The following is a 23397-nucleotide window of genomic DNA, read 5'->3' as shown; positions in this document are numbered from 1 at the left end:
CCCTCATCTTAACCATTTTTAAAAGTGTACAGTTCAGTGATGTTAAATACATTCATAATGTTGTGCAGCCATCAACTCCATCCAACTCCATAACTCTTTTCATCTTGTAAAACTGAAATTCTATACCCATTAAACAATAGTTCCCCATTTTTCTCTCTCTTCCCACCCCCCTGGCAAACACCATTCTATTTTTGGTCTGTATAATTTTGACTACTACTATCTCATTTAAGTGGAATCGTGTATTATTATTATTTTTTGTGTGTGACAAGCTTATTTCACTTAGTGTAATGTCTTCAGTGTTCATCCATATTGTAGCATAAGTCAGAATTTCCTTTCTTTTAAAAACTGAATAATATTTCACTGTGCCTATATACCTCATTTTCTTTATCTATTCATCCATCAGGGGATATATGGGTTGTTTCTGCATTTTAGCTATTGTGAACATGGGTGTACAAAAATCTCTTTGATACCTTACTTACAATTCTTTTGGATATGTACTCAGAAATGGAATTGCTGGATCATATGGTAATTCCTTTTTTAATTTTCTGAAGAAAAACCACACTGTTTTCCACAGTGGCAGTACCATTTTACACTTCCACCAGAAGTGCACAGGGGTTCCAATTTCTCTACATTCTTACCAACACTTGCTATTTTCTGGTTTTTTGGTTTTTTTTTTTCTGACGGTAGTCATCCTAATGGGTGTGAAGTAGTATTTTATACTTTTGATTTGTATTCCCTAATGATTAGTGATGTTAAGCATCTTTTCATGTGCTTAATGCCATTTGTATGTCTTCTTTGGAGAAATGTCTAGTTAAGTCCTTTGCCCGTATTTGGATCAGATTGTTTGTTTTTTGTTGTTGAGTTTTAGGAGATCTCTATTTATTTTGGATATTAACCACTTATCAGATATATTAGTTGCAAATATTTCTCCCATTCGTGTTTTTTACTTTTTACTCTGTTATACTGTCTTTTCATGCACAAAAATTTTTAATTTTCATAAAGTCCAGTTTGTATATTTTTTCTTTTTTCCAGTGCATTTGGTCTCATATGCTAGAAATCATTGCCAGGTCCAACGTTGTGAAGAATTTTCCTGTGTTTTCTTATATGAGTTATACAGTTTTAGGTCTTACATTTAGGTCTTTGAACCATTTTCAGTTAATTTTTGTCTATGGTGTTAGGTAAAGAAGGGCCCAACTTTATTCCGTGGCATGTGGATATCCAGTTTTCCCAGCAACATTTGTTGAAAAGACTGTCTTTTTCCCATTAAATGGTCCTAGCACCTTTGTCAAACATCATTTGACCATATATTTGGGGGTTTATTTCTAGACTTTCTATTTTATTCCATTCACCTATATGTCTCTCTGCGGCAGAACCACACTGTTTTGATTACTGTAGCTCTGTAGTAAGTTTTGAATTCAGGAAATGTGAGTCCTTCAGCTTTGTTCTTCTTATTAAAGACTGTTTTGGCTATCCAAGGTCCCTTGATATTCCACGTTAACTTTAAGATGGATTTTCCTGTTTCTACAAAAAGCATCATTGGGATTTTGGTAGGGATTACACTGAATTGTAGATTGCTTTGGGTAGTATTGACATCTTAACAGTAATAAATCTTCCAATCCATGAACATGGAATGTGTTTCCATTTATTTACATCTTTTTAAATTTCTTCAGAAATGTTTAGTTCTCACTGTACAAGTCTTTCACCTTGTTGGTTGGGAATACTTGGTTTTCCCATACTTGGTTTCACCTCCTAAATATTTTATTCTTTTTGATGCTATTGCAAATGGACTTGTTTTCATTATTTTCTTTTCAGATTGTTTATTATTAAAAACGCAACTGGTTTGTGTGTAGAAAATGTAGATTTTCTACATTTTAGTGTAGAAATGCAACTGACTGCCAAATCTAGGTTAATTCCTTATGTTTTCTTCTAAGAGTTTTATAGTTTTAGCTCTTTCATTTAGATCTTGATCCATTAAGTTAATTTTTGCATATTGTGTAAGGTCGGGTCCAACTTTATTCTATTTTTTGTGGCTATCCAGTTATCCCAGCACCATTTGTTGAAGAGACTGTTCTTTCCCTCCATTGAATTGTTTGGAACCTGAGTAGGAAAAACCCAGTCCTCCTCCTGTGTTTCCCCTTAATTCTCACACTATGACTATATTCACAACACTTCTGACACCAGATGTTGGGTGAGTGCCCCCATCCCCCACCTGCAACCAAGCAAACCTGATATCAGCTGAGTGTCCTACAATTTAATGCAATTCTGACACTGTCTACCCAGAGATAGCATCAGATCTCACAGATTAAGAACTCAGCCCACAAGACTACTCCTCCCCACTTCAGATGCCAATGGCAAGTCCAGGTTTTTACTGTGCTTCTGACCAATCACCTGTAAGTTGGAGATTCCTGTGACCTCTTCTTCGGGTTTGGTTAATATGCTGGAACAGCTCACGGAACTCAGGAAAACAGTTAATTTACTGTTTTCCAGTTTTTTTTTTTTAAAGATTTTATTTATTTATTTGACAGAGAGCGAGACAGTGAGAGAAGGAACACAAATAGGGGTAGTGAGAGAGGGAGAAGCAGGCTTCTCATTGAGCATGTAGCCCTATGTGGGGCTCGATCCCAGGACACTGGGATCATGACCTGAACAGAAAGCAGCCACTTAACCGACTGAGCCACCCAGGTGCCCCTGTTTACCAGTTTATTATAAATGGATATGATAAAGGATACAGATGAACATGCAGTTGGAAGTGATGCATAGGTCAAGGTATGTGGGAAGGGGCACAGAGCTTCCATGCCCTCTCCAGATGCATCACTCTACCAGCACCTCCACATGTTCTCCAAACTAAAAGGTCTCCAAACCCTGTACTTGTGGAATTCTTACAGAGGCTTCATCATGTAGGCATGATTGAACCCATTTCTGGCCCCTCACCCTCTCTGGAGAATGGGAAGTGGGGATGAAAATTCCAAGCTTTTAATTATGGGTTGGTCTTTCTGTGACCAGCCACCATCCAAGGGCCCCCAAGAGCCACCTCATTGGAACAAAAGACACTGCTATCAGTTGACTGTAAACACGAAGTTCATTTCTAGATTCTCAATTCTATTCTATTGATCTATATGTCTATCCTTATGCCAATACCACACTGTCTTAATTACTTTTGCTTTGTAGTAAGTTTTGAAATCAGGAAGCATGAGTCTTCCTATTTTGTTCTTTTTTAAAAAAAGATTTTATTTATTTATTTGAGAGAGAGCAAGCGAGTGAGAGAGAAAGCACGAGCAGGAGGGAGGGGCAGAAGGAGAGAGAGAGACAGACTTCCTGCTGAGCTGGGAGCCTGATGAGGGACACTATCCCAGGACCCTGGGATCACGACCTGAGCCAAAGGCAGATGCTTAACCAACTGAGCCACCCAGGCACCCATATTTTTGTTCTTTTTCAAGATTATTTAGGTTATTCTGGATACCTCTTGTTTCCATATAAGTTTTAGGATCAGCTTGTCAATGTCTACAAAGAAGCCAGGTGTGATTCTGATAGGGATTACATTGAATCTGTAGATCAATTTGGGAAATACTGTCATGTTAACAATATTAAGTCTTCTGATCCATGACCATGGGACATCTTTACATTTACTTAAGTCTTTTTAAATTTATTTCAATAATGTTTTGTAGTTTTCAGAGTATAAATTTTACATTTATCTTTTTAAATTTGTTTCTGAATGTTTTATTCTTTCTGATACTGTTGTAAACAGAATGGTTTTATTTTCATTCAGATTGTTTATTGCATTCATAGTGTTTTAAAGTCCATATCCCTCTTGACTGTCAGTAAATTATTTTTTTGTGTTTTAGAGAGGCCTCTATCAGAGTTTTACAAATGAGAGATAGTTAATATGTCAAGCTGACTAATATTACCAAATCTACCTATTTACCTTTTTTTTTTTTTACCCTTTATGTTTCTTTTGACAATTCATCACTTAGATGATCACAAGGAACAGCTGGAACTATTTTCCTTAACCTCCCTAAGGTTCAGTTTCCTCATCTGTAAAATGTAGGTTCTAATCATATCTGCTTCATAGGGTTCCTGGTATAAAGATTAAACAATATAAATCATGGAAAACATGATCTTGGCAGCACCTAGTTCATAGTAGTGCTTTGTAAGTGTTAGCTATTACTATTTGTCTGGGGACTAAGCATTTTCTGAATATTTCTAAACAATGTTTCCTAAATATGTATAAGACATATTTTCAAATGTATTAAGATATTGCTGTGGATGAAGAAATATAAATTCATGTATTATGGGAGTCACAATGGCTTTCTCTCCTTTTGCCCAGACAGGAATTACTAAAAGTATAACCAAATGCTTGTGGCTGAGGGTGTCCATGACAATTTCTAACTTAAAGAAATAATCCTCATATTAGATTATTATTTCCTTGAGGGCAAAGACCTTGCCTGTCTTATATTTCCCTGCATCTCTATTGCCTGGCATATATAGTAGGCACTTAATAAATGCTCACTTGTCTATTGTTTACAAATGAATTAATGAAGGAACATTTGCTTTGTTGGGAGACATCATTTGCATTGTCAGTGGGTGCTTGTCACTGGCTTGATTGTGGGAATGTTAACAAAAATGAGTCTGTACCATTTCAGGACCTAGATTTCCAGAATCACAACCTCCTAGGGGCCCTAAACTTTCCAGGGAACACTTCATGGAATAAAGGTGCTAGCTGGTAACAAAAGAAATTGGGAGCCAAAGTTTTCCACCTTTTCTGAGAGTAAGAGAAATCACATGGCAAACTCTATATGATTGGTCATACAAGGAAGAACTTGCCAGCCTTAGGGTTTCTTTGCAAGTCAAGAGCCCCACGATCATGTGTCACTGGGTACACCCAGACACACACATACAGGTGCCCCCCACACTCTCACTTTATACAAGAAGTAGATATAAATGAATTTTATTGTCAGTGATTTAGAGGAACTATTTAAATGAATCATTAGTAACTTGCTTATTAAGGCAAAAAGTTCATCTCTGATGGTGGTATTTATACTCTGGTTTATAAATGTTGGAAGCTGAGAGGTTTTTATTTAAACTTGCTTCAAGCTTCACGCACTTGTATAAATGAGCCTTCTATTGTTGTAAGAGAAAAGAATGGGATTTTCTTCATAGATGGAGTGGGCAGGTTTTTAGGGAGAAGATTTTACTCTGAAGTCACAAGAAAGAATCACTCCTCAATAATTAGAGAAAGGCAAAGGGAGAGGAAATAGTGACCTGGATCATGGGTCATGTTCAATCTACTACCAATTAGCTTCCCACATAAGAAAAAAATCTTTCTCAGCTTCCAGACTCCACTCCTAATCAAAATGTGTGACCTTGGCAGGTGAGGCAGACTCAAGTCTCTTCACCTTCTCAGTTGGGAAAACAGCTCACCAAAGATGTCATTTGACAGGGACTTATTCTGGGGATGCAACATACATTTACATTGAGAAGATAAATACACTGACCTTCATCAGGAAATTATATTCTGGGGCACTCGGTGGTGCCCAGTAGTCAGTTAAGTGTTTGACTCTTGGTTTCAGCTCAGATCATGATCTCAGGGTTGTGAGAATGAGCTCTGAGTTGGGCTCCACGCTGAGTGGGGAGTCTGCTTGAGATTCTCTCCTTCTCCTTCTCCCTCTGCCTCTCCCCTCAATTCTCTCTCTCTCTCAAATAAATAAACAAATAAATCTTAAAAAAATTATACTCTAAGCTTAGAAATGCCAAGTAAAGCATGTTTGTGGGACTTTATCCAGGCCCTACATTCAGGTTGCCTCTGTAAGAGGGGTTGAGTCCAGACTGCTTGGCTCCTCTAACTTCCTTCACTCTTTTTTTCACTGCAGTAACTTCAGGATGGTAAAATGGAGAAATTTGAGGAGCTTGTCGAAAAATACCCTTGCACCTTTCCTTGCTGGGTTGGGCCTTTTCAGGCATTTTTCTATATCTATGACCCAGACTACGCAAAGATATTTCTGGGCAGAACGGGTAAGAAAAGGGATGAATCTCAGGAAACTAATCCTCCTAGGAGAGATATGCAAAACTCACAGGCAGGATTCTAAAGAAATCCTGAAGCAAAGATTAAAATCGGGCCTTTACTCTAGCGGCTAGGATAAATGAGGCAGAAGAGAGAATTAGTGATATAAAAGCCCAAATGATGGAAAATAAAGAAGCTAAGAAAAAGAGAGATAAACAACTACTGGATCACGAGGGCAGAATTCGAGAGATAAGTGATACCATAAGACAAAACAATATTAGAATAATTGGGATCCCAGAAGAAGAAGAAAGAGAGAGGGGGGCAGAAGGTATATTGGAGCAAATTATAGCAGAGAACTTCCCTAAATTAGGGAAGGAAATAGGCATCAAAATCCAGGAGGCACAGAGCAATAAAAATAGGTCAACACCCTGACATCTTATAGTAAAACTTATGAGTCTCAGAGAAAAAGAGAAGATCCTGAAAGCAGCTCGGGACAAGAGATCTGTAACCTACAATAGTAGAAACATTAGATTGGCAACAGACTTATCCACAGAGACCTGGCAGGCCAGAAAGGACTGGCATGATATATTCAAAGCACTAAATGAGAAAAATATGCAGCCAAGAATACTATATCCAGCTAAGCTGTCATTGAAAGTAGAAGGAGAGATAAAAAGCTTCCAGGATGACAAAAACTAAAGGAATTTGCAACATGAAACCAGCCCTACAAGAAATATTGAAAGGGGTGCTCTAAGGAAAGAGAGAGCCTAAAAGTAACAGACCAGAAAGGAATGCAGACAATATACAGTAACAGTAACCTTACAGGCAATACAATGGCACTAAATTCATATCTTTCAATAGTTACCCTGAATGTAAATGGGCTAAATGCCCCAATCAAAAGACACAGGGTATCAGACTGGATAAAAAAACAAGACCCATCGATATGCTGTCTGTCAGCAAGAGACTCATTTTAGACCCAAAGACACCCCCAGATTGAAAGTGAGGGGGTGGAAAACCATTTACCATGCTAATGGACACCAAAAGAAAGTGGGGGTGGCAATCCTTATATCCTTATATCCAAATTAGATTTTAAACCAAAGACTATAATAAGAGATGAGGAAGGACACTATATCATACTTAAAGGGTCTATCCAACAAGAAGATCTAACGGTTGTAAATATCTATGCCCCGAACATGGGAGCAGCCAATTATATAAGCCAATTAATAACAAAAGCAAAGAAACACATTGACAACAATACAATAATAGTAAGGGACTTTAACACCCCCCTCATTGAAATGGACAGATCATCTAAGCAAAAGATCAACAAGGAAATAAAGACTTTAAATGCCACACTGGATCAAATGGACTTTACAGATATATTCAGAACACTCCATCCCAAAGCAACAGAATACACATTCTTCTCTAGTGCCCATGGAATGTTCTCCAGAATAAATCACATCCTAGATCACAAATCAGGTCTCAACTGGTACCAAAAGATTAGGATTATTCCCTGCATATTTTCAGACCACAATGCTTTGAAACTAGAACTCAATCACAAGAGGAAAATCAGAAAGAACTCAAATACATGGAGGCTAAAGAGCATCCTACTAAAGAATGAATAGGTCAACCAAGAAATTAAAGAAGAATTAAAAAAATTCATGGAAACAAATGAAAATGAAAACACGACTGTTCAAAATCTTTGGGATGCAGCAAAGGCAGTCCTAAGAGGAAAGTATATAGCAATACAAGCCTTTCTCAAGAAACAAGAAAGGTCTCAAATACACAACCTAACCCTATACCTAAAGGAGCTGTTGAAAGAACAGCGAATAAAGCCTAAACCCAGCAGGAGAAGAGAAATAATAAAGACCAGAGCAGAAATCAATGAAATAGAAACCAAAAGAACAGTAGAACAGATCAATGAAACTAGGAGCTGGTTGAAAGAATTAATAAGATTGATAAACCCCTAGCCAGACTTATCAAAAAGAAAAGAGAAATGACCCAAATAAATAAAATCATGAATGAAAGAGGAGAGATCACAACCAACACCAAAGAAATACAATTATAAGAACATATTATGAGAAACTATATGCCAGCAAATTAGATAATCTGGAAGAAATGGAGGCATTCCTAGAGATGTATCAACTACCAAAAGTGAACCAGGAAGAAATAGAAAACCTGAACAGACCTATAACCACTAAGGAAATTGAAGCAGTCATCAAAAATCTCCCAAAAAAGAAGAGCCCAGGGCCAGATGGCTTCCCAGGGGAATTCTACCAAACATTTAAAGAAGAATTAATACCTATTCTTCTGAAACTGTTCCAAAAAATGGAAATGGAAGGAAAACTTCCAAACTCGTTTTATGAAGCCACCATTACCTTGATCCCCAAACCAGACAAAGACCCCATCAAAAAGGAGAATTACAGACCAATATCCTTGATGAACATGGATGCAAAAATTCTCACCAAAATACTAGTCAATAGGATCCAACAGTACATTAAAAGGATTATTCACCACGACCAAGTGGGATTTATCCCTGGGCTGCAAAGTTGGTTCAACATCCGCAAATCAATCAATGTGATACAATACATTAATAAAAGAAAGAACAAGAACCATATGAGCCTCTCAACAGATGCAGAAAAAGCATTTGACAAAGTACAGCATCCTTTCTTGATCAAAACTCTTCAGACTATAGGGATAGAGGGTACATACCTCAATATCATAAAAGCCATCTGTGAAAAACCCACAGCGAATATCATTCTCAATGGGGAAAAACTGAGAGCTTTCCCCCTAAGGTCAGGAACACGGCAGGGATGTCCATTATCACCACTGCTATTCAACATAGTATTAGAAATCCTAGCCACAGCAATCAGACAACAAAAAGAAATAAAAGGCATCCAAATCAGCAAAGAAGAAGTCAAACTCTCACTCTTTGCAGATGATATGATACTTTATGTGGAAAACCCAGAAGACTCCACCCCAAAACTGCTAGAACTCATACAGGAATTCAGTAAAGTGGCAGGATATAAAATCAATGCACAGAAATCAGTGGCATTCCTATATACCAACAACAAGACAGAAGAAAGAGAAATTAAGGAGTCAATCCCATTTACAATTGCACCCAAAACCATAAGATACCTAGAAAAAATCTAACCAAAGAGGCAAAGAATCTGTACTCAGAAAACTATAAAAGACTCATGAAAGAAACTGAGGAAGACACAAAGAAATGGAAAAACGTTCCATGCTCATGGATTGGAAGAACAAATATTGTGAAGATGTCAATGCTACCTAGAGCAATCTACATATTTAATACAATCCCTATCAAAATACCATCCACTTTTTTCAAAGAAATGGAACAAATAATCCTAAAATTTCTATGGAACCAGAAAAGACCCTGAATAGCCCGAGGAATGTTGAAAAAGAAAAGCAAAGCTGGTGACATCACAATTCTGGACTTCAAGCTCTATTACAAAGCTGTCATCATCAAGACAGTATGGTACTGGCACAAAACAGACACATAGATCAATGGAACAGAATAGAGAGGCCAGAAATGGACCCTCAACTCTATGGTCAACTAATCTTCGACAAAGCAGGAAAGAATGCCCAATGGAAAAAAAAACAGTCTCTTCAACAAATGGTGTTGGGAAATTGGACAGCCACATGTAGAAGAATGAAACTGGACCATTTCATTACACCACACACAAAAATAGACTCAAAATGGATGAAAGATCTAAATGCGAGACAGGAGTCCTTCAAAATCCTAAAGGAGAACACAGGCAGCAACCTCTTCGACCTCAGCCACAGCAGCTTCTTCCTAGAAACATCGCCAAAGGCAAAGGAAGCAAGGGCAAAAATGAACTATTGGGACTACATCAAGATAAAAATGCTTTTGCACAGCAAAAGAAACAGTCAACAAAACCAAAAGACAACCGACAGAATGGGAGAAGATATTTGCAAATGACATATCAGATAAAGGGCTAGTATCCAAAATCTATAAAGAACTTATCAAACTCAACACCCAAAGAACAAATGATCTAATCAAGAAATGGTCAGAAGACATGAACAGACATTTTTCCAAAGGAGACATCCAAATGGCCAACAGACACATAAAAAAGTGCTCAACATCGCTCGGCATCAGGGAAATCCAAATCAAAACCTCAATGAGTTACCACCTCACACCAGTCAGAATGGCTAAAATTAACAACTCAGGAAACGACAGATGTTGGCAGAGATGCAGAGAAAGGGGAACCCTCCTACACTGTTGGTGGGAAGGCAAGTTGGTGCAGCCACTCTGGAAAACAGTATGGAGGTTCCCCAAAAAGTTGAAAATAGAGCTACCCTATGACCCAGCAATTGCACTACTGGGTATTTACCCCAAAGATACAAATGTAGTGATCCAAAGGGGTATGTGCACCTCGATGTTTATAGCAGCAATGTCCACAATAGCCAAACTGTGGAAAGAGCCAAGATGTCCATCGACAGATGAATGGATAAAGAAGATGTGGTATATATATATACAATGGAATATTATGCAGCCATCAAAAGGAATGAAATCTTGCCATTTGCAACGACGTGGATGGAACTGGAAGGTATTATGCTGAGCAAAATAAGTCAGTCAGAGTAAGACATGTATCATATAATCTCACTGATATGAGGAATTCTTAATCGCAGGAAACAAACTGAGGGTTGCTGGAGTGGGGGTGGTGGGAGGGATGGGGTGGCTGGGTGATGGACATTGGGGAGGGTATGTGCTGTGGTGAGTGCTGTGAATTGTGTAAGACTGTTGAATCACAGATCTGTACCTCTGAAACAAATAATACATTATATGTTAAGAAAAAAAAAAGAAGATCGTAGGAAGGGAAAAATGAAGGGGGGGAATTTGAAGGGGGAGATGAATCATGAGAGACTATGGACTCTGAGAAACTGAGGGTTCTAGAGGGGAGGGAGTGGGGGGATGGGTTAGCCTGGTGATGGGTATTAAAGAGGGCACGTACTGAATGGAGCACTAGGTGTTATACGCAAACAATGAATCATGGAACACTACATCAAAAACTAATGATGTAATGTATGGTGATTAACATAACATAATTAAAAAAAATTGGGCCTTTAAGAGACCTAGAGACACAATGATGGCTACCAGAGGGGGGGATGGGTGAAATAGGTGATGGGGATTAAGGAGTGCACTTGCTGTGATGAGCACTGGGTAACGTATGGACTTGTTGAATCACTACATTGTACACCTGAAACTAATATAACACTGTGTTCACTATCCTGGAATTAAAAAAGACCTGGAGAAAGTGGGGAGAGGTTTCTGACCAACCCTGAAAGGGATTATCACATCCCCCCCCAGTCCCTTGTCCAGCTCAGATTCCCATGGGCCCTTGAGGGTATATCTTAAAGCCCAGCTGGCATCACCGGATCACCAAGGGCTTCCTTTGCCTCTTGGTTTTGTGACTTCAGTGTCAGCAATACTCCCTACCCCCTCAACCCCCTGCTTGAGCATAAGTCTTCAGGGGAATTCAGAAGTAGCTCTGCCCCTCCTGGTTCAGTCCATAAACCTGAATGCTAGATCATTCATTTACCAGTATAACCTCTTGATTGTGGTCCCAATTTTGTTTTTTGTTTTCTGCATATTTCTCAACTTTGTTTCCTTTTGGGGTACAAGTCATCTAACTCCCCCATCCAAGCCTTTTTCAAGGCATTTGTGGTGGATCATCTCATAGCACAAAATTAAAATATCTGGTGTTTGCTCCATCATCTTTGTTTTAACTAACTTAGTTTTAACTAAAATCTTATATTCTAATCTTTCTTCCCTGTCCACTGTCTCCATTACTTTTAGTAAAACCTAATAAAGGAAAACAGACTCTCCCTGAAAGTCTCCATGTTTCCCATGACCCCAGCCCTGATTTATTTCTTGCTCACCTCTTAAAGGACAAGAGCTATAAAATATCTCCATGTTAGAGTTTACAAGAACCCCAAGAGGCATTTGTCCCCCTTTTTCTGTGGTTTGCCAGCCCCTGCTATAATTACTAATCTACTTTCCAAGAAGGATATAATATATTGTCCCAAATCCTGTTCTGGAAACTTGGTAACCCTCAGGCAATCTGTTTCCGTTGGAGAAAGTGTAAGCAAGGGAAGAATCTGGGTTTGTGTTCTATCTGTCTCCTAGGTTTGTTGTTCTCTGGTTCCTCAACCAAGACTTGTGGTTTTCCTAAGCCTGCCAAGGGTATAAGGGGTGAGCCCTGGGCTCCTTTTTGCTATTTATGCTTAGTGAAGGCAAATGAAGAGAACCTTCTCCAACTTTGGTAATTTCCCTCTAATGCTGTTGTTTGTTTCCTCTACTTGACTCTGCAGATGCCAAGTCCAAGTACCTGTACAAGTTCTTGATTCCATGTCTTGGTATGTATGTGCAAGAGAGCGGAGTGACTCACTCTCTCACTTGAGATCCCCTTGCTATTGTAGAGTATTCCAAAGAAACAAATCAGAATGCTCAAAAACATTAAGAAGATGGTAGATCTATACTGCAAGTTATCTAGGGGGAAGATCAAGAGGGAGTGCTAAGTCAACACAGCACAACTTCCTAGGAACCCTCTTTGTCCATTTCTCTCCCCAAAGTCTCATTCTCAAGGCACATGTGTGTGAATCAGTCCCATCTCTGTCTTTAAAACTGCAGCCTCACATCTATATCCTTTATTTTATCCTTTCTTCTCTCTTGTTTTCTTGGTTCTTCCCCTTTCTTTTTGGAGTTCCTTTATTTCCATTTGCAAACCAGTGCAGTTTCGCTCTGAAATATAGTTTGACAGTATTCCATGAGCAGATGAATAAAGACTTTTAGTCCTGTAATTGGTATTTATATTAGACAAAGAAGGAAATAAATGAAAGAAACTGTAGGTTTGGGGTTCAGAGCTACTTGGATTTGAATACTGCCTCCCACTGACTATTTGAATGTGATTTTGGGGAAAACATCTAATGAGTGTTACATCTCTGGGCCATTGTGAGGATTAAGTGAAGCACATATTTTCTACACTTGGTGTAATGGCTGGCATTGGACCAGCGCCGGACCATGCATCACAAGCCTGACATGTTGTAAGCTCTCAATGAATGATGGAAATCACATATTAATAAACTTTAAGGTCATTTTAAAGCCAAATCTTTAATGATCTTTCTTGCAACAGAAGGTTGTAAAGCATTGACCTTGATGAGTGTTTCCATTTCGTATCATTTATAGGTGTAAAGCACAGGCTAAGGCTCAAGGAGGAGACATCTGGGGACAGAGTGAATACTCGGGTCTAGTTCCTTATAAATTTTGTGCTCACAGCGTGGTTTATGGATTGGTTTAGAGTCAAGAGGAGACGAATATTTGTTATGTTTCTACCACAAGCTAGAGGCTGGTCCAGGTGCTTCGTGTATACACCTTCATTTAATCTGCACAGCAACACAGTGAAGTAGATGCTTATTATCACATTTTATCATTGAGAAAACCAAGCCTCAGGAAGATTAAGTGACTTACTCAGTTACTACACAGATAGTAGCTGGTGATTTCAGGATCAGCACACTCATCAGGCTGCAAAACTTGGGGTCTTCCTCACAATATTAAATACATCCATCCCAGATGTAAGCATCAAACTGACTTCCAACTTAATATATGAGCACTGCTCTGATTTCCACTCTATTGTGACTACCTGTGTGCCACGGTCACCCCATGATGTTGTGTTCCTCACCTCTCCTTCCTCATCTCATCTAATAAAATGGCATGAGGTTTCGTTCCTTTTATTTCTCAAGGAAAAGGACTGGTGAGTCTAGACAGACCCAAGTGGTTCCAGCACCGTGAACTACTAACTCCTGCGTTCAATGTTAACATTTTGAAATCATATGTTGAGGTGATGGCCCATTCTGTGAACACAATGCTGGTAAGTGAAGGGACAAAAAGTGCTCTGGTGTGTTGCAGAATGCTTCCAACAGGGAATGTATTCGACATGTGTAGTGGGTAGTGAAAGTCAAAGGGGGATGGCTCCTAAAAATTACCCAATGTGCAATTACCAGCTGAGCAAGAGTTGTCTATGTAAACCTTTGCTTTGGTTCTTTGGGTGATTAAAAATGATGAGGATTTGGTCATCTGACTTAGATATATTTTGAGACCCTATGGCAGTAAACCAAGTACCGAGTAGTGAGATTCAGATGGTAAGTACTATAAATGATAGGTGAGGGAACCAAGGCCAGCTACATCTGAAGCTATATTGGCTTCAGATTCAGAGAAGACTCAGATTTGCCAGGAAATATGAGCTGGACTTGATTATGTGGATAATACAGGTGAGGGAATTCTCGTTAGCATGAACAAAGGTGTGGAAGTTAGAATGAACTTGCCTGGTGGTCACAAAGACCCTGTCAAAGGATAAGTGTCTACATTAAACTCGCAGATTGAGTTTCTTCTTGTGGATAGTGGCGGATCATTAGAAGCTGACTTGGGCTTTTCACAGGGGCAAGAGGATGTTGGCAGAGGAATATTCCTATGCGTGGTCTCTGATTTATAAATGAGGTCCATTCCAAAACTCCACTTGTACATGGTATATTTTAAATTTTTAAATTTGTACTTGTTTGAAAATCAGACAAGTAATTCATTAATACAAGTTCTATCAGAAACACTTCAAACCCCACAAACAAAGCCAAAGTTTCCCTCCACCTTCATTTACAAACCCATTCTTTTTGCCAAGAAAGAACCACTGTTACCAGCCGATTGGCTGGGTTCTCACAGAAGCGGACTTAACCTCAGTCGCCCTGGTTGGGGTATAAAGACCCATGTCTCACTCTTGGTAGAGAACCAGAGGTACGGGCTAGGGGGCGTGGGGTGGGGGGCATGCTCCTTCTATTCTGGTGCTGTGCAGCTTTGTGCACAATTGCAAATTAGCCAGTAGTGGTACTGGGTTTATCTCTGTTTCAATAAAACCGCTTTTGTCTTCCTTGTTTCTCTATCCCGCCTGTGCCTGAGGCCCAGCTCATAACCCCTATCCTCTGCTGAACTGTGCCCAAGTGCCTCTAGCCTTGAGCCTCCCCTTTGTTCTCATTTCTTCTAAATTTACTTTATTTACTCAGTAAAACTTACATAATTCAAGATGAAAGCAATTGAATAAACAATTGACATTTGGGTAAAAGCTTTAAAAAAAATCTGTCTTTTTTCCCGAGATTTCCAAATGCATAACAGCCCGAGCTATGGCATAGGTGCTCAACAAATGTCGGTTGATCTGACTCTAACCAGATTTATTTGTGTTTTACACAAAGATTGCTTATTATGACAAATACATTTTCAACAGGGAACTTTATGGCCGTTTCAGTCACAAAACATCTCAAGTAGTGTGAGGAGGTCACTTGGGGGGAGAAGTAAAGTGGACAGAGGGAGCACGTAACTGGGAGTCACTCCCCAAACCTGCTTCTTTCATGGCTTCTCGCTGTCTCCCACTTCTGAATTGAAAATGGATAAAGAAGATGTATGCTATGGAAAATTACTCAGCCATCAGAAGGGATGAATACCTATCATTTGCATCAACATGGATGGAACTGGAGGGGATTATGCTAAGTGAAATAAATCAAGCAGAGAAAGACAAATATCATATGGTTTCACTCATATGTGGAACATAAGGAATAGCGCAGAGGACCACAGGGGAAGGGACGGAAAACTGAATGGGAAGAAATCAGAGAGGGAGACAAACCATGAGAGACTCTGGACCCCTGAAACAAATTGAGGGTTACAGAAGGGAGGGGAGTGGAGGGATGGGGTAACCAGGTGATGGGTATTAAGGAGGGTACGTGTGGTGATGAGCACTGGGTGTTATACATAACTAATGAATCACTGAACATTACATCAAAAACTAATGATGTACTATACGTTGGCTAATTGAACATAATAAAAAATTTAAAAAAATAAAATCACCTTGAGTCAAGGGGGAAAAAAAAAGAAATGTGTTTGGCTTTTTTGTTGTGTTGTGTTTTTTAGAAAGAGAGGGTGGAGGGGCAGAGGGAGAGAGAGAATCTTAAGCAGGGCTTGATCTCATAACCCTGAGATCATGACCTGAGCCGAAATCATATCAGATGCTTAACCGATTAAGCCACCCAGGCGCCCCTGAATTGAAAATGTTTTTTACGATGTTCTAAGTTTATTTTAAGTGTGGCTATGGTGGTTGGCAGTAGTGATGATGGGGTGGGGTGTCTAGCAATTTGGGGATTGAAGATGGAGGAAGTCCTGGGGAGACCCTTTGTAATTATAGGTCTGTTTTACTGGGATTCTGATCCGCTGTAATGCAGTTATGGTAATAACTGAAAGGCCAAAGATACTTAACTCAGTCATTTACCAGACCTGGTTTGCTCTTTGCCCTTTCTCACCCAGATGGGTGCAGTTTTCCCTTCCTCATGCCAAGTAAGCACTTGCTTAATTTACCTACATGACCTCTGGCCCCTCCTAGGTCAGGTTTGTCAACCTTACATCCTAAGGGCAGGGTCAGGGAGGAGCTTTCAGATAAAGGCAGTTTGATGATGATGATGTTGTTGATCTTGACCTCCTGTGCCAGTGTAAGTGGGAGAAGATTTGCAGCTCTCAGGACACAGTGGTGGAGGTCTATGAGCACATCAACCTGATGACCCTGGGCATACTTCTGAAACGTGCTTTCAGCCAGGAGACCAACTGCCAGATAAGCAGGTCAGTGACAGGAAAGCAAGGAAGACACTTGTTCGCCATCATCTAAGTCATTCATTAACATATTGTCCCTGCTTTCTCTTCTAGCACCCATGATCTTTATGTTAAAACAAAGTTTGAAGCCAGAAAAATCATCTTTTATCACTTACACAGCTTCTTACATCACCATGACATCATTTTCAAATTCAGCCCTCAGGGCCAACGCTTACAAGAGATGATCAAAATTCTACAACAGTACACAGGTATTTCTTGTATTTGGGTGGCCCAAGTCCATGCACTGTCATAACTGTGTTGTATCTGTCTAGAAGAATAGGCCTCAGTGTGAAAGAAGAAAACATTCTTGTTCTTAATGGAGCTTTTATAGGGACAGTGCTGCTTTAGAAGAGTTTGCTAGATCCATAGTAGTAGTCCTGTCAGAAGTTTTCTATACCATGTTCATTATGCACAATTGTTATTAATACAAATATAACAAGGGGACATTTAATATCCCAAAGCACACAATGCATATGACTTCTAGTGCAGTGTTTGCAGTAATAACGAATGAATAATGACAAACTAAAAACATTCATGCAACATAGGAATGAATACAGGAGCAGAGTGAGCATGGACATGCATTCAAAAGAAGGGGAAAATTAGGAGTTGTTTGGCTGGTATAAAGTTTCAATTACACAAGATGAATACGTTCTAGAGATCTGTAAGTTAACAGTACTGTATTGGGTATGTAAAGGTGTGTTAAGTGGGTAGATCTCAGGTTAAGAGTTCTTATTACAATAAAAAAAATAAAAGAAGCTCCATCCAGGGCACCTGGCTAGTTTAGTCAGTAGAGCATGTGACTCTTGATCTCGGAGTTGTAAGTTCGAGCCCATGTTGGATGTAGATGTAGATGTAGAGATTACTCAAAAATAAAATCTTAAAAGAAAAAGAAGCTCCATTCAAAAATAGCTTTGGCAAAACATAAAAATAAAAGTTGAAATAGAGTAAGCCTATTTTTTTTTTTTAAGATTTATTCATTTGAGGGGCGCCTGGGTGGCTCAGTCGTTAAGCGTCTGCCTTCGGCTCAGGTCATGATCCCAGGGTCCTGGGATCGAGCCCCGCATCGGACTCCCTGCTCGGCAGGAAGCCGGCTTCTCCCTCTCCCACTCCCCCTGCTTGTGTTCCCTTTCTCGCTGTGTCTCTCTCTGTCAAATAAATAAATAAAATCTTTAAAAAAAATTTATTCATTTGAGAGAGACAGAGAGAACACAAGCAGGGGGAGAAGCAGAGGGAGAGGGAGAAAGAGACTCCCTGCATCCCTGACATCTACCCTCTTGATGCCAGTAGGACTCTGATAGTTGTGGCAACTGAAAATGTCTCCAGACATTGCTGAATGTCCCCTGGGGTCAAAATTATTTGCAGCTGGGCTGCCTGTGTGGCTCAGTTGGTTAAGCATCCAACTCCTGATTTTGGCTCAGGTCATGATCTCAAGGTCGTGAGACTGAGCCCCGATTTGGGCTCTGTGCTGGGTGTGGAACCTGCTTAAGATTCTCTCCCTTTCCCTCTACCCCTCCACTCCCCCCCCCAACCCCTGCTCATGCTTGCTTACACTCTCTCTCTCTCTGTCTCTCTCAAAAAGTAAAAAATAAAAATAAAACCTTTTAGAAAATTATCTGCAGCTGAGACCCATTGCCTTATACCCAAACTAGAGACATTCATCCATGTTTTTCTTCCAGTGCTTGTGTGATTTTGTTCTTTTTGCATTTAGATTTCTGATCCATTTAGAGTTTATTCTTATGTATGGTACGAAGTGTTGATCTAACTTTTCTAAGTGGTTATCCAGTTGTCCCATTGCCATATATTTAAAAGTTCCATCTTTTCTGTGATATATATATACCATGGAATATTACTCAGCAATAAAAAGATTGAGATCTTGCCCTTTGCAACAACATGCATCCATACCTAGAGGGCATTATGGAAGTGAAGCAAGTCAGACAAAGACAAATACTATATGATCTCACTCAGATGTTTTGATTTAAGCAACAAAACAAATGAACAAACAAAGAAAAAGACAAACAGAAAACCAGGCTCTTAAATACAGAGAACAGTACACCTGAAACTAATATAATACTGTATGTTAATTACACTTCAATTAAAAATTTAATTTAATTTAATTTAAAAGTTCTATCTTTTCCAGTGATTTGAGATAACCACCTTTATCATATACTAAATGGACATATGTATTTGACCTTATTTCTGAACTTTCTTTTCTATTCCATTGGTCTGTCTATTTATTCATGTATTGGAATCACATTGATTTATTTAAAGAGATTTTGTAGTATGTTGTTTGTTTGTTTGTTTGTTTTTTAAATAAGAACTAGGGATGCCTGGGTAGCACAGTCAGTTAAGTGTCCGACTCTTGGTTTTAGCTCAGGTCATGATCTCAGGGTTGTGAGATCGAGCCCTGCTTAGGGCTCTCCACCTAGCATGGAGTCTGCTTAAGATTCTCTTTCCCTCTCCTTCTGCCCCTCCACCCTGTGCTCATTCTGTCTCTCTTCTAAAATAAATCTAAAAATTAACAAACTATTTTTCAGAGAGTTTTAGGTTTACAGAAAAATTAAGCAGAAAATACAAAGAGTTCTTATATACTTTCTCACCTCCTCCCCTGCCCCCACTTACACAGTTTCCCCTATTATTCACATCATGCACTAGTGTGGTACCTTTGTTATATTTGATGGGGCAATATTGATACATTATTATTAACTAAAGTCCATAGTTTACTTTAGGGTTCACTATTTATATTGTACACGGTATGGGTTTTGACCAACACATTATGATATGTATCCCCTTCTATTCCTAGTTTTCTGAGAGGTGTTTTTTTTTAATCATGCATGGGTGTTAGATTGTGTTAGATCTTTTTCACTCATCTTTTGATAGGGTCCTATGATTTTTCTTCTTTAACTTATTGATGTGATAGATTACATTAAATGATTTTTGAATGTTGAACCAGACTTGCATATCTGGAATAAATCCCACTTGGTCATAGTGTATAGTTGCTTTTATGCATTGTTGGATTTTATTTGCTAATATTTCATTGAAGATTTTAGCATCTGTTTCATGAGAGATATTGGTTTGTAGCTTTCCTTTCTTGTAATGTCTTTGTCTGGTTTTGGTATTAGGATAATGTCTGGCCTCATAAAATGAATTAGGGAGTATTCCCTCTGTTATTCTCTGGAAGAAATTGTAAAGAATTGGTATGATTTCTTTCTTAAATATTTGACAGAATAAACCAGTGAAGTCATCTAGACCTGGTTCTTCCTGTTTTGGGAAGGTTATTAATTACTGATTTAATTTCTTTAATGGATATAGGCCTATTTAGATGATCTGTTTCTCTTGTGTTTTGGTAGATTATGTCTTTTAAGAATTTGGTCCATTTCATGTAGGTTATCAAATTTATGGGCATACAGTTGTTCATAATATTCCTTTATTATCTTTTTAATGCCCATAGAATCAGTAGTGATGTCCCCTTTTTATTTCTGATATTAGTAATTTGTGTCTTCTCTCTTTTTTTTCTTAGTTAACTTAGCTAGAGATTTATCAATTTTATCGATCTTTTCAAAGAACCAACTTTTGGTTCATTGATTTTATTCCTTGATTTCCTATTTTTAGTTTCACTGCTTTCTGTTCTAATTTTTATTATTTCCTTTTTTTTACCTACTTCGGATTTAATGTGTTCTCTTTTTAGTTTCCTAAGGCAGAAGATTCGATTGTTGATTTTAGATCTTTCTTCTTTTCTAATATATTAATTCAATGCTATAAAGTTCCCTCTAAGTACTGCCTTCACTGTGTCCCACAATTTTGATTAGTTGTATTTTAATTTTCATTTAGTTAAAAAATTTAAAAAATTTCTCTTGAAATTTCTTTGGCCCATGTGTTATTTAGAAATGTGTGTTTTACTCTCCAACTATTTTGGAGTTTTCCAACTACCTCTCTGTTATGGATTTCTATTCCATTGTGGTCTGAGAGCATACTTCATATGATTTATATTCTTTTAAAATTTAGGGTGTGTTTTATGGCCCAAATGTGACCTATCTTGGAGAATGTTCTCTGCGAGCTTGTAAAGGAAGTGTATTCTGTTGTTGTTAGATGATGTGTTCTATAGACGTGAAATAGATCCAGTTGACTGATGACATTGTTCAGTTCAACTATGTCCTTGCTGGTTTTCTGACTGCTGCATCTGTCCATTACTGACAGGGGAGTGTTGAAGTCTCCAACTGTGAGAGTAGATTCATCTATTTCTCTTTGGAGTCCTATTATTTTTTGCCTTATATATTTTGACACTCTGTTGTTAGGTGCACTCACATTTTTTAGAAAGGTTTCATTTATTTATTCATGAGAGACAGAGACAGGCAGAGGCAGAGGGAGCAGAAGGCTCCCCCTGGAGCAGGAAGCCTGATGCAGGACTGATGTGGGGCTCGATCCCAGGACCCCGGGATCCCGACCTGAGCTGAAGGCAGATGCTTAACTGACTGAGCCGCCCAGGTGATTTCACATTAAAGATTGTTGTCTTCTTGGAGAATTGACCCCTTTATAATTATGTAATGCCCTTTTTTATCCCTAATAAATTTTCCCTAATATTTTTCCTTGCTTTGAAATCTGTTCTATCTGAAGTTAATATAGCTATTCCAGTTTTCCTTTGGTTAGTTAGCATGGCATATCTTTCTCTATTCCTTTACTCTTAATCTATATGTATCTTTATATTTTAAAGTGGGTTTCTTGTAGACAATATATAGTTTGGGTATTTTTAAATCCCTCTGACAGGGATCTTTTAATTGGTGTATTTAAACCATCGATGCTTAATATGATTATTGATATATTTGGATTAATAGCTACCATATTTGTTACTTTTTACTATTTGTTGCCTTTTTTTTTTCTTTTTGGTCTTCCACTTTTTTCCTGCCTTATCTGGTTTTAATTGAGCATTTTATATGATTCCATTTTTCTCCTCTCTTAGCATATAAATTATACTCTTTTTTACCTTGTTTAGTGGTTGTCCTTGAGTTTGTAATATGTATTTAGAACTAATCCAAGCCCACTTTCAAATAATACTTGCAAGTACCCTATAACAGGGTATTCCCAACTCCCAATTTTTCTCCTATTCCCTTATAACATTGCTATAATTTATTTTACTTCTCCCTAAGCTATAAAATTGAATACATTGTTGTTTTTATTATTTTGAACAGATTGTTATCTGTTAGATCAATTAAAAATAAGGAAACAAAAGGTTTTGTTTTAACTTCATTTATTCATTCCTTAATGTTTTTCTTTCTTTATGCAAATCTGAGCTTCTGAACTATATTATTTTCCCTCTTTCTAAAGAACAGATTTTACTATCTTGCAAAGCAGTTCTAATGGTGACAAATTTCCTCAATCTTTGTCTGAGAAAGTCTTTATTTCTCTTTCATTTTTAAGGGTAATTTGGAAGAATTCAAGGTTGGTGTGTTTTTCTTTTTAGCACTTTAAATATTTTACTCCACTCTCTTCTCTGCCTGGCTTCTGAAGAGAAGTCCAATGTCATTTTTGTCACTGCTGTTCTGTAGGTAGTGTTTTTTTCCTGTGGTTTCTTTTAAGATTTTCTTTTTGTCTTTGATCTTCTGTAGTTTGAATAGAATGTGCATATTGACTTTTTGGTGTAGATTTTTTATGTTTTCCTGCTTGGTATTCTCTGCATCTCTTGTATCTGTGGTTTGGTGTCTATCATTAATTTTGGAAAGTTCTCAGTCGTTTATTGTTTCAAATACTTCTTCTGTTCCTTTCTTTTTTTTCTTCTCTTTGGTCCTTTATTTTTCATTTTTCTGGTGGGGATTGTTCCTTGATGACTTTCTCTATTTCTTCTGTGGAAATTAGTCTAAGTTTTCTATCTCTACTGGAGTCAACTCTGGTACACTGAATATTCCATTTCATGTAGGTTTTAAAATTTATTTGGATAGAAGCAGTAATCTCATGATTTTAAAAAATTTCTCTGATCTTTAAAAAAAAATTTCTCTGGGGGCTCCTGGCTGGCTCAGTCAGTAGAGGATGCAACTCTTGACCTCAGGGTTGGAAGTTCAAGCCCGATGTTGGGTGTAGAGATCACTTAAAAATAAAATCTTAAAAAATAAATAAATAAAATAAAATAAAAAATTTAAATTAAAAAAAATTTCTCTGTATTAATTTTTATTTTCCCTTTGTCATTTCTTACTTCATATAGTTGTGCATTCTCCCTCTTTTCCTGATTAAATTAGCTAATATATGTCTGTTATGGATTTTTTTGAAAGAGCCAAAAAATTTTTTTAAAGATTTTTATTTATTTATTTGTCAGAGAGAGAGAGTGGGGGAGAGAGAGCACAAGTGGCAGGAGCGGCAGGCAGAAGGAGAAGCAGGCTCCCCGCTGAGCAGGGAGCCCGATGCAGGACTAGATCCCAGGACCCTGGGATCATGCCCTGAGCCAAAGGCAGATGCTCAACTGACTGAGGCACCCAGGCGTCCTGAAAGAGCCAAACTTTTGATTTATTAATTTGGTCTACTGTTTTTCTGTTCTTTACCATACTAACTTCTGCAATTTTCTTTATTTTTTTATACTCTGTGTTGGTTTATTTTGTTATTCTTTTTCTAGTTTTTAAGTTAGGATTTAATATATTTATAGTAGTTCTCCCTCATCCATGGTTTTGCTTTCCATGGTTTCAGTTACCCATGGGCAATCGTGATC

General features: G+C 38.2%; 1 protein-coding gene across 1 annotated transcript in view; it reads left to right on the top strand.

Annotated features, from left to right (window-relative positions):
* LOC123860380 (cytochrome P450 4X1) overlaps positions 1-23397 on the top strand; it is a 41325-nt gene that overhangs the window by 2160 nt on the left and 15768 nt on the right. The window contains 5 exon segments of the mRNA XM_064589197.1: positions 5868-6009; positions 12347-12391; positions 13775-13902; positions 16552-16679; positions 16764-16918. Of these exon segments, the coding sequence (XP_064445267.1) occupies positions 5868-6009; positions 12347-12391; positions 13775-13902; positions 16552-16679; positions 16764-16918 (598 nt within the window).

The sequence above is a fragment of the Mirounga angustirostris genome, unplaced genomic scaffold (assembly GCF_029215605.1).
Source record: "Mirounga angustirostris isolate CCGP_5_RB_7025 unplaced genomic scaffold, mMirAng1.0.hap1 SCAF_4, whole genome shotgun sequence".
NCBI lineage: Eukaryota > Metazoa > Chordata > Mammalia > Carnivora > Phocidae > Mirounga > Mirounga angustirostris.
The sequence above is the reverse complement of the archived record's forward strand: the minus strand, read 5'-3'. Positions and strand labels throughout refer to the sequence as shown.